Consider the following 12438-nt stretch of genomic DNA (forward strand, 5'->3'; position numbering starts at 1 on the left):
ATAATGCTTCTTTTAAGTCTGACTCAAGCCTCAGCATGCGGACTGACGTGAACAAACCTTTTACGGCCCACATTCTTTTTTTTTCATTCTACGGCCACGTGTACATTTCTCCACATTGCAGAACAGCCAATGCTTTGTAATAACGTGGAAATTTTGAATAATGCTACACAAGCTGCCTTTGATGCATTACTATAGCGACGACCGTTGTCTACCAGCATAAGACCTTGCCGTTTCTGCATTTGAAGGATGTTTGAAAACGTGGTGTTCTCTACTGAAGCACAACTTGATTTCTGAGCCTGCATCGAAAGCCAGACTGGGCAATCGCCCACCTTCAACAAGGCCTTTGTCCATAGTTTGTTGGAATACTGATCGTTGGATTGTTGCATTCATCCCTCCAGCGCTTCAAGCCGGCAGTGCACCAGTCTCATGACATCCCCTGCACTACAATAATAGGAACTGCTTTAGAATAAAGTGTGATGGATACGGAAGGAGCTCTACTATTTACATAGGAAAATATATAATAGTACACGGATGTAGCTCACGAATAACAATAACCTTTTTTTCTTTTCTCACAATTGTATGAATATTGGTATTCTTGTCATGAGGAGGTGATGAGAAAGAGTGAGGTGAGATGAGGAGAAAACGTGAAAGATGAGTAAGTTGTTGTGGTGGGAGGAGACCTGAATGGACATGTGGGAAGGAGTATGGATGGTTTTGAGGGAGTTCATGGGGGTTACGGATATGGTGTGAGAAATGGAGAAGGTGAAAGGATTTTGGAGTTTGCTGATGGAGCTGATTTGTTGATTTGTAATACTCAGTTCCAGAAAGAGGACAATAAGCTTGTTACATACACGTCAGGTGGGTCGACGACAACCGTCGACAACCGACGACAACAACGACGTCAACCAGAGAATGAATGGGATGGCAACATAGAGAGTAACCCAGTCACCTGATGGTGCGTCGGCGAGATAGGGGGCACCTCCGGGACACAAAGGTGATCCCAGGGGAGGAGGCTGTTTCACAGCACCACTTGGTTGTCTGCGACATAAGGGTGAAAGGTGCGAGGAGAGCTCGGCGGGTGAAGTACCAACCGAGAATGAAGGTGTGGAGGTTGAAAGAGGTGACAGTAAGGGAGGCATTAAAAGAGAGGCTGAGTAGGGTAGAGGATGATGTGGTTGAGCTTGAAAGTGGTTGGATGTCAATGAAAGCTAGTTTGTTGGGAGCCGTTGGTGAGGTATGTGGATGGACAAAAGGACCACCGAGGCACTCGGAAACATGGTGGTGCGATGTTGAGGTTGGAAAGAGGATTGACGAGAAGAGGAAGAAGTTCAAAGAGTGGCAGAAGACGAAGGGTACGGGAGCAGAAACAGCAGAGCATGAAAGTTATAAGGCAGCCAGGAAGGCTGCAAAGAAAGAGGTAGCAAAGGCGCAGGAGGCATGTAGGAAAATGTTCGGAGAACGCTTGGATTCGGCAGAGGGTCAGAAAGCAGTATTCAGAATTGCAAAGCAGATAGCGACAGAGAGGTGTGATGTGATGGGGGTGAGTTGCTTGAAGGATGAAGTGGGACAAATCGTTGTCGACCCAGATGGAATTAAAGGAAGATGGAAAAGATATATGGAAATGCTGTTGAATACAGAGAATGAATGGGATGGCAACATAGAGAGTAACCCAGTTTTAGGACCGGCAGAGAAGATAACTGAGAAGGAAGTTGAGGAAGCGATAAAAGCAATGAAGAGTGGAAAAGCGGGAGGGCCGACGGGAGTTGTGGGAGATATGTTGAAGGCAGCAGGAAGTTGGGGTGTGAAGAGAATGACAGAGATCTGTAATCTGGTGGTGAAAGAAGGCCGCATTCCAGTGGATTGGGAACTGAGTACCCTCGTCCCTCTATACAAGGGGAAAGGTGACCCTCTGGAGTGTGGCTCGTACCGAGCGATAAAGTTATTGGAGCATGGAATGAAGGTATTGGAAAGGGTGTTGGAGAGGAGGATAAGGAAGAAAGTGAAGATCGACGAAATGCAGTTTGGATTTATGCCAGGAAGAGGAACGACAGATGCGCTTTTCATTGTGAGGCAGTTGCAGGAGAAGTACATGGATAAGAGGAAGAAGTTGTTTTTTGGGTTTGTTGATCTGGAGAAAGCATTCGATAGGGTTCCATGCAAAGTATTGACATGGGCATTGAGGAAGTTAGGAGTGGAGGAATGGTTGATCAGAGTAGTGATGGCAATGTACAAAAGAGCACGCACAGCTGTAAGGACGAAGGACGGGAACAGTGGTGAGTTTGAGGTGAAGGTGGGAGTGCATCAGGGGTCGGTACTAAGTCCACTACTATTTGTAGCTGTGATGGAGGTGCTGGCTCAGACCGTAAAGGAGGGTTTACCGTGGGAGTTGTTGTATGCGGTATGCGAGAGATCTGGTGTTGATTGCGGAAAGTATGGATGGACTGAAGGAAAAGATGAACAAGTGGAAGGAATGTATGGAGACAAAAGGTCTGAAGGTGAATATCGGAAAGACAAAGGTGATGGCAAGTGGTAAAGCATGTGGTGAGGTGGAAAGAACTGGGAAGTGGCCGTGTGCTGTGTGCAGGAAGGGTGTCGGAGTGAACTCCATTCAATGTACAATGTGTGCTGAGTGGTTTCATCAAAAATGTAGTGGTCTGAGAGGGTCATTAACCAGTGTGGCAGCTACATTCAAATGTAAGGTGTGCACAGAGGGAGCTGCAGATGGAGGAAATGTTGAGTTGGATCTTGGAGACGGCGTGAAGCTGGAAGGTGTGAAAACATTTTGCTACCTCAGAGACATGCTGAATGGAGAAGGTGGATCAGACTCGGCAACGGTTGCTCGAGTGAGATGTGCATGGAAGAAGTTTCGGGAACTGAGTGGCGTGCTAATGAGGAGGAGAGTGTCGCTGAAGCTGAAGGGAAAGGTGTATGCTGCATGTGTGAGAAGTGTTATGATTTATGGGAGCGAGACATGGGTAATGAACGTAGAGCAGCAACGAAGGCTGGAAAGGGTGGAAATGCGAATGGTTCGATGGATGTGCGGAGTATCGTTGAGAGAGAGGAAGACAAATGATGAATTGCGAAAGATGATGGGAATATTGCCTGTGATTGATGCTGTGAAGAGGAACAGGTTGAGATGGTTTGGTCATGTATTGAGGAAGGATGAAAGTGACTGGTTGAGAAGAGTGATGGAAGTTAATGTAGAAGGAAGTAGAGGACGGGGAAGACCGAGAAAGACTTGGCTAAAGATGGTGGAAGAAGAAATGCGGGCAAGGGGGTTAACAAGGAGAGATGCAGAAAATAGGGCAAAATGGAGAAGATTGTCATGGGGACCGCAAGGCTAACCCCCGCTCTAGCAGGGAACATGGCCTTAAAATGCATGTTGTCAGCGAAAAGACGGGAAGATTCGCCTTGGAATCTGGCAGCCTTCAAGGCAACAACAATTCTGGATAAGGGCCTACTAACTCGCAGCACATTTTTCAAATGGAGACCTGAATCTGGCTCCACAAATTTGATCCCACTGGTTGCCAGGACGGATACGGGTGCCTCCGTGGATATTATTACCTCCGCCATCGAAGGTGGATGGAGGTTATGTTTTCACCCCTGTCTGTCTGTTTGTCTGTCTGTGAACAAGACAAGATACAGAACAATCTCAAAAAGTTGTGGACGGATTCGGACGAAATTTGGCAGAGAGGTGTAGTGTATGTGACGAGGACGAAATGATTAGATTTTGGTGAAAATCAGGATTCGGATCCAGCTACCAGAATTAAAGTGATTCTTCACCATTGAGAGATCGGGTGGTGAAAAGTGATATATAACATGATATTTATAAAAGTTATGGACGAGTTATGAATAAACTTGGTAGACCAGTTGGTTAGGTAACAATTCCGGTAACAAGCCAATTAGATTTTGGTTCAGGTCCGAATCCAGATCCGGCCTATCAGTGGAATACAAAACAAACAGTTAAGCCTGGTGGAGGAGGTATGCGTTCTACCGAGTGCCATTCTGGTCCCACCAGCTTTGCTCTGGTAAGGGGTTGTATCCCGTGCAGCCTCTGTGGATGGGATCCTGTCCGAGATCCTCCTCAGTTGAGCATTGCACACCCTGTTTATCATTGGAGGAACCACACGTGGTTTGTTTTAAAGGATTTGTTCCCCCTGCCACCTATATGTTTGAGGGTGACATAGAAATCAAATATTTTTGTATTACAAATGCTTTTTTGACTTAACCCAAGTTAGCTTGAAGTTAGTTAGCTTTGATAAGTTTGCATTATATATGAATCATAGTTTGTGCATTTGGAAATGCAGGCTGGGAAGGCTGGAAAAAGGAAAGTTTGTTTGTTTATTTACATGTGTACACCTGCTCTCTATGTGAGAGCCACGAGGGTGGGGTGGGAAAGTTTCTATTATCCTCTCTGGGGTACATATATCATGGTAGATCAAAGCTTGGGTCCATTAGTCTGTGCAGGATGCGATAAGTATATAATGGATCAAGAATGTTGGGCTTCGTCCTCTTCAGTTCACACTGCCAACAGGTAGAAATCGCTGTTGTGCACGAGGGATGATTTGAGATCTGGAATTCAGTTGTTCCCCTCCCCCCTCGCCCCCTCCTCCTCCTCTCCCCCACTCCCCCCTCCTCCCCCTCTCCCCCTCCCCCCTCCTCCCTCGTCCCCCTTGCAGTACGTTACAGTTGCACTTAATTCTTGTTACAGTTGCAGTACGCAGCATATGCCACTGTGGGGAGTGTTGGCTATCTGCTACTAACCATCCTCATGGGGATCATGTTTGGCCTATTGGCCAGGTTTAGCTTTGGACGAAAACTCTTGGAAAAGGTGAGGGTCTTTTTTTTTTTTGCAGAAAACACCAAGCAAAACTTGGCACACATTACTGGTTTGTGTGAATATTCTTAATCGGTCCTTCAACTACTTGATGAATTATTTTCCCCATTGAAGAGTCATGTAACATTCATTGGCATTTTTTTAACCAGTTGTGTGAAGAATGAATGAATGATCGTTTTAAGGCCATTTTCCCCGCTAGAGTGGGGGTTGGCCTTGCGGGCCCCATGACCTCATGGCGCCCTGTTTGAGGCAGTTTTTATAGCCGGATGCCCTTCCTGTGTGAAGCACCGCTGTAATTGGTTTGTTTTTCATCTTGTTTAATTTGTGCCTTTTTAGAATATTTAATAACCTCTCAGTGAAGTTACACTTTTTGATGAAAGTTCGAACCTGTTTGTTATTTTATGCTCTAATAAGAGCATTTAGTGCTCTGGAAATGTTCTCTTATGAAGTCAGTTTAAATGATTTGTGTGCTGAACCTAACACGGTCGTGTTACGATAACATTTAGTCTTTGTTGCTAAACACACAAATCATCCCCATTTAACTCAGTATTGTACCCTTTTGTCCCGAGTATTTTATTTATTTTTCACTATGCCAACATTTTCTTACTGTAAAAGGTGGATAGTCAATATCAACAACTGTAAAATACCCTTCTTATTTGTCCCTATTATGGTGATTGTTCATTGATATTTACCACATGATGCTTTTTCAGTACCCCAAGATCTTCTCTTTTGGTGTATTCTCACATGAAGGACCCACAAAAAAGCAGGTATGCAACAAAAGTAGTTGTCATCGACTTGCATGTTTGTCTGCACTTGTCCAATGTTCTCATCAGCAAAAGTCGTAGTAAGGAATGTTAAGCCCCCGTTAGGAATGGACAACCTTAAATGTAACAGCATTTCACCGAGTGTACTGCTAGGCCGGGCTGTCTCGAGCGCCATGTCACACTCGCGCTTTTTTGTATACAGTGTCTAGGCTCATAGAGGAGCTAGGACATAGAAGAGATCAGGATGTAACAGGACAAAAGGAACAGTATGAAAAGAGGGGTATACCAACTAACAGCAGAGACAAAGAAAAATGGGGGGGGGGGGGGGGGGGAGGGGAGGCAAAGACACAGGGTAGAAAAGATCATTGTTGCGTATAGATACACCCGGTGTTGGCCTAATGGTTAAGGTGGTGGGCTCGGGATCCTCAGGTCCTGAGTTTGCTACTTTGAATCCCATTCAACTGTTGAATTAATACCAGGTGGGGCTGACTCAGCCTGTCATCCTTTTGAGGTCGGTGAAATGAGTACTTCCGAGGTCAGTACCTCATTCCGTAGCATACACGGTGGTGTGTCGGGATGGTGCTGAGGAGTCGTCCAAGGATGCAGCGACATGCTGATCCAGTGTACACTCCCATATACTGTAAATATACTGATTTATATAACAATAAAATGCAGTGTCCGTCTGCCTCCTCCATAACTCCAAAACCATGAAACCTAGCGGCCCCGAACTTTGCATGCATACACTTGGACCTCCAACAGATTGCAAGGATGAAAACTGGTTTGGGTGTTATAACATCCTTTTTTGAAGATGATTAATGAGGTGCTCATAAGAAAAGAAATAAAAACCGATGTGGTGGCTTACCAATATGGTGGCCCACCATCTTTTTTTTTATGTTGGAGGCTACAGGCACGGACTATGTAGCCCTCATCGAGGCCAGGCCTTAAATAGAAGAGAAGAAAAGTGTATAATGAAAAATGTATGATGTTTATTTGTGAGAAAGATTGAAGCTCGCCCGTTAGCTGTAGTTTGAGAGAGACAAAGAAAATTCAGCAATCCTGACATGGAGAGTGTAAGATGGTTCCGGGCACCACTTTAACGCTCCTAAGTCCGAACGGAAGTACCACTCTGAACGGTTTCTACCTTCAACCTACTACCTAAGGAACCGGTCCAACTAGATGAGTTTTTTTTGGAGACACCATCTCCTTACTGGATGGCCGTTGGCTCCCAGAGGGAGCTCATCCGCCCTTTGACAGGTATTATTTTTAGTCCTGCGGGGTGTCAGTCACCCTCCCCACTGGCAAGCCAGTGAGGGTAGCCAGTTTAGTCGCCGACTGCCCGACCATGTGGCAGGTAGCACTGGGTTACATGTTACCAGTGGCAGTCGAGACTGACCTGACAAAACTGCATCTTGGTCAGCCCACTGCACCTCACTGGGTTCTTAAGCCGCCATTTTGTTTCAGCCTACTCAAACGTGCCTTGCCTTGGAAACACGATCGATTATCATAACAAAATTGAAGATTATTATCAAAATCTGGATTCGGTTATGAGGATTGGATGCTGTAGACTAAATAATGTCCAAATCTGGAGTGAAATCTGACAAAATTTACCATATCTTGCGATCTTATAACTAAGTGTATAAATGTATTTATTTAAGCAAGGCTGGGATTCTCGTTCTGGTGTTAGTTTTTTAAATTTAACTTTGTCAGGTAAAACGCAGCTCGCTTTGAGATCGGTGCCGGTGAGATATACCCATCTCTCGTGTGTGTGCTAGTGTTGTGTTAGTGTTGTGTTAGTGTTGGTGAACGAAACTGAGGTGAAGGAGCAAAATAATGTCATTGTCTTACAGGAATGGTTTATTTAATTGCAGAAGCATAGCCTGATACTTTGTAAGCAGTTTGTGAGTGTAACTTCCATGGGATAGGGTGTCACTCCACTGCATCAGAGTTCAGTGTACCTGCCATCTATTTTTAAAATTCGCTCTAGATAATGGACACAGATTGCGTACATCATATTCCCATCAGGAAGCGACTCATTGTTACCTGGCAACGCCAGGTATTTTTGCTAATATATATATATATATATATATATATATATATATACATATATATATATATATATATATATATATATATATATATATATATAATATGTGTATGATGGATGACCTGAGATGGTGGTGACCGGCTGGTTTGAAGAACTGAAGGTAAGAGTAAGATTGAAGACATTGACAAGGTTGGTTCCACAGGTGGGAGGAACAAATGAATGGAGGTGAGCAACGATTCTGGATTTTCCCCATAAGTGGTTTGATTAGACGCACCAAGTCCTCTTCCCACGTGTGGTGCAGGCACCACCAGCGCCCGAGTAAAACGACCCACGACCAGAATCATCAAACCAAGACAATTGACCAGCCCCAGAACCAACACAAACTAATCTGGATTCGGATCTTCACCAAAATCGAATCTATTCATCCTTGTCACACACACCCTACCTGTCCAGCAAGTTTCATCCGAATCCATCCACAACTTTGAGATATCCTCCTTACAAATAAAAACTTTGCTTCCTACCTGGAAAGCTTCAACAGCGCATACTCGCTCGTCTGTTTTAAAGACATCGGGCCAGAAGAGCCGTAACTTGCTTTTACCTCGATAAGTTTTGGGAGAGCTTTCATGTCTGAGATTGCTAGGAAAAACCCAGGTGGATAATTAATGACCTTGAGTGTGGGATAACCTGCCTGTTCTGCATATGTGGCACGCCACGTAAAAAGGGGGCTTACGGGTGGTCAGAAAACGATGAAAAGTCAGTTTACCCAAGGAACACCCATAAGCCCCCCTTTCCCCTTGCCACATGGCCCGCCACAATTATGATGCCAGTGTGTTTGTTGTGGTTCTTTTCCCTTTGTTAAAGGAGGTAATTCTGAATGACGGTGGCACCACAGTGAAGTGTGTAATCCAGGTAGTTGCCTGTTATCTAGAATCTAACTCTTGTAAAAGCAGCTTTGGTTCAACATTAATGAGGATTTCATTACAGATGGAGGAAACTTCTTTCAGCATGACTTTCTTTGGGGAAGGTTTCAGCCAAACACAAGACATGAAACAGGACAAGCCGGAGCAGAAGATTATAACTCAAGTGCGAGGACCAGGTAAGCAAGTTCTAACCTGTATGAGTTGGGGTAGTGCAGGCTTTATGCAGGGCCTCTTGTACCTGTCTGTGAACATTTCATTTAAACTCTGCCCCTTCTATATACCTGCCACCAGATACTTGTTGGTGGTGTCATTGGCTGCCTGGTCACTTACCCTTATTTCTGTCCTTGATAAAATGTAAATGAGCACCTGATGCAATGCACTGTGTGCAGATCCTGGCTACATAGCAACATCCATCTTCCTGGTGCAATGTGGTCTCACCCTGCTGCAAGAACAGAGTGCTCTTCCCCCAAAGTGAGATTTGCAATTGTTGTTCGGTTTACATAACCACACACACTTTCACAAGGAAGGTGGTGGCCTAAGAGGATTCTGACCATGTGCCGTGGTTCCATTGTATGCAGAGGTGGTGTGTACACACCTGGCATTGCTTTTGGTGGTACCAGTCTGATCAAGCGCCTGACCCAGCATGGCTTGCACTTTTCTGTGCTGACTGGGCCTAAATAGGACCTGTCTGTGCTGGTAAGAGGGGGAGGGTGCAACCATGCGTCTTTGAATTTGAAAGTGCACATTGGTTTGGTGTGGGGAAAAAGGATGAAGCAAAATAGAACAAAAATTTTCAAATGAAACTTGGACCTTTATTAAATTTATATTTAAAATATTTTTAAGCAAACATTAAGATTCCTAACATAACTTGTATGTACGAAGTCGAAGAAAGTGAAAAAAAGTGAGGATTTGCTTTTTGCAGTAGATGTTGCACTTGAAAAAATACACAGGATTTGCTGATTGAGACCAAAGGCCTACTGTACTTGTGTTTGCCCTTCTTTGTAGAAATATCACCTTTGACATCTCTTGCTCGGTGGAGCTTTCGTTTAAAAACAAGTCAAATCTTGTCAAGCAACATCCACAAAGAATTCTCTAGCTACGCTTTTAATGTTGAAGCAAAGTTCCACCTGTTGGAAGCTTTAACTCTGAGATCCCGCAGGTGCTTTCTTGGTGGGACCAAGCTTCCTGCGAGTGACCTGGCGCGGCCAGAGAGACCGGGTTCTCAAGGTCATCCTGTGGCTGATGCTTGTCCGGGACTGCTTTACATGTTGAGACCACATTGCTGGCCTTGCCAATGGAGAGATGAGGTCGAGTTCTTCAATTGTCAATGCCTTCTTCCTGTTAGTAACAATTTAAATGCTTTACCAGGTGTTTTATTGTAGGTTGGTACGTTGCTGTAATTTGAAAAATGCACAATAAAATATAAACAAAACTACTTTGCTAATCGGAAACCAATGTAGAGACCGAATAAAGGGAATGGGTGAACAAAGCTGAATAAGAGCTTCATCAGGAGAGAGGTAGTGAACTGCCCACCTGAAGGCAAAATGAAGAGTGGGATTTAATTACGTGGAAACCATACAAAGCCGATTGCTTAAACAGAACAGTCCAGAGCGGAGCGGAACCTTGTGCCAACTCTTTGCAGAGAAACGGACTATTTTGGAACGATCTTTGAGAGAGAAAAATGCATAAAAACATGTTTTGGATGAAGTCAGCTCTGTGATTGCATTCCTCAGCACCGCCATTTTGTCTGAATCCTGCTGGTACGCCGCATTCAGAGTGAGCGACAAATTTGATTGGTCGGGACAGCCTAACATGTCGAAGCACTGCTACCTAAGCTTCCGATTCGTGTTCAAAATATAGAATTCAATTGAAATCAAAAAGTTCCTCAATCACAGGCTGACGTCTGTACAGCCAGGAGTGAACCAATTGCTTTATCCCACTTTGCACTACGTGTGCGAGGTAAAATGGTTAAAAAAAACACATCTGATAGAGCAGCTGGTCCTGTGCTTCTACATTGTGAAATGGTGTTGAGCTTTTGGTTGCAGGAGACGAGATCGTACCTCCACCTCCCATCTATCAACGAGAGCAGTACTTCATAGAATTATGGTCAGGCCTTGGAAGCCACGAGTCGTTTTGATTTCAAGACAGGACTTGGCACAACTGGAGGTGGTATGAGGAACAACAAGGGATTCCGTGGTTGGAGCTAGATTTTATCTAATCCAAGAGAAAGAGATAGATTAAGGTAAGGCCCAAAAGGTCAACTTCCAGTGGTTGATTATGGAAATACACAATTGGGTTTGAGAATCCTTGGAGATGCAGGATGAGATTAAGATTTCATCCATATTGAATGATCATTTCAAACGAGCATCTGATCCTTTCCACGTGAGTGGGAAGCAACCACTAACCCTATTGATGGGATGGGGATACTTTACAGCACAATTTGGAATCTACAAAAAGCAAGAACATTGGGGTAGTCATTTGTATATGAAGAAGAAGACTTAGCCCAAGACGTTGTGGCACTCCAGCAATCACTGGGAGAGGAGGTGTTTCCAGTGGAAGGTGCCAAGCCAAGTATGAAGATACCCTTGGAAGAGAGTATGTCCAGACAACCCTGAACTCTTGCTTGACTATTTCAGACTCGACAATTGGAGATAGTGACCATCACAGTTTGATGTGAAAGATCCCACGGTGTCCTTTTGCGACGAGTAGGTGAACGTGAACCAATTCCTGCTCTAACCTACAGGGGGCACTGCATCAGCAGTACATCCACACGTGTTTCACACAAAAAAATTCGTCCCTGTGACCTGAGGAAGGCGTCGTGATTCAGGTGCTTGGGAAGAGACAAGTAATGTCAAAATGAATGAAAAAGCTTTAGATTTCCAACATACAAGTTTAAAACATGCTATGGATCGGTAGAAAAGGAAAGGAAAGGAGACATTTTCAAAATTTCCTGACCTTTTCATCTTTTCGCACATTCTCGTGGAGTTGGGATGGAAAATAATAATTTGATGCATGCACACGACCACGTTTATAAATCGATTGAGTAGAATGACATCTCATAGATATTCAGAGGTTCTTTCAACAACAGAGAAAATTGTTCAACATACCTGTTCCTTTTGACACTCTTTTCAGCTGATGTTTTGACCTTCTGTTTTCTTCCTGTGGACTGTTGAACCTTCTCAATATTGTCTTTGTCCTGCAAAAAATGACGAGAAATTCCAGTTCAGGAGCTGGCAAAGGAGTAGTTTTACAGTGCTTTCACAAGGTATTCACACCCCTTGACTTTTTCGCATTTTTTTTGTTAAAGCCTGAATTTAAAATGCAGTAAATGTAAATTTTGTCACTGATCCACACATAATACCCCAAAAATGCAAAGTCAAATCGCATTTTTAGAAATTTTTACAAATTTATTGAAAATGAAATACCGTTGGACCCCACTATTCGCATATTTCACATATTCGCGGTTGATAACTATTCATAGCCTATTTGCAGATTTCACATATTCGCGGTTGATAAAATGTAACCTGTTTCTCTATTCGCGGAAGTGTCCCGCGAATTTTTTTCTCTATTCACGGCAGTCACACGAATTCACGGTTTTTCGGGAACACCAAAAGAAAAATTCACGAGCCGTGAGCTTGACACTTTTATAAAACCCATCTTTCACCATCCATCCCTTCAGTGGTCCACCTAGCTTTGTCAAAATTCACAACTTCTTGAAATATGTTATATATCGTTTTTGGCCCCATTTCTCAACAGTGAAGAATCACTTGAAAAATGATAATATCCGGATTCGGATCTTCACCAAAAATGGAATAGATTAGTCCTTGTCACACACCCAACCTGTCCACCAAGTTCTGTCCCAATCCATCCACA

General features: G+C 43.9%; 1 protein-coding gene across 2 annotated transcripts in view; it reads left to right on the plus strand.

Moving 5' to 3' along the window:
- The window catches only part of SCCPDH (saccharopine dehydrogenase (putative)), a 77745-nt gene extending 67745 nt beyond the window's left edge, over positions 1-10000 (plus strand). Inside the window, exons 9-14 of one of the 2 annotated variants that reach the window (XM_068130782.2) lie at positions 4712-4831; positions 5548-5604; positions 8630-8741; positions 8955-9036; positions 9144-9261; positions 9725-10000. In XM_068130782.2, the coding sequence (XP_067986883.1) occupies positions 4712-4831; positions 5548-5604; positions 8630-8741; positions 8955-9036; positions 9144-9246 (474 nt within the window). In that variant the 3' untranslated portion in view covers positions 9247-9261; positions 9725-10000. Of the gene's footprint in view, positions 1-4711; positions 4832-5547; positions 5605-8629; positions 8742-8954; positions 9037-9143; positions 9262-9570 lie in introns of both variants that reach the window. The other variant, XM_068130781.2, reaches the window with a different exon arrangement.
- The last annotated feature ends 2438 nt before the right edge of the window (positions 10001-12438 follow it).

This window comes from Myxine glutinosa, chromosome 11 (assembly GCF_964187855.1).
Source record: "Myxine glutinosa chromosome 11, kmMyxGlut1.1, whole genome shotgun sequence".
NCBI classification, from domain to species: domain Eukaryota; kingdom Metazoa; phylum Chordata; class Myxini; order Myxiniformes; family Myxinidae; genus Myxine; species Myxine glutinosa.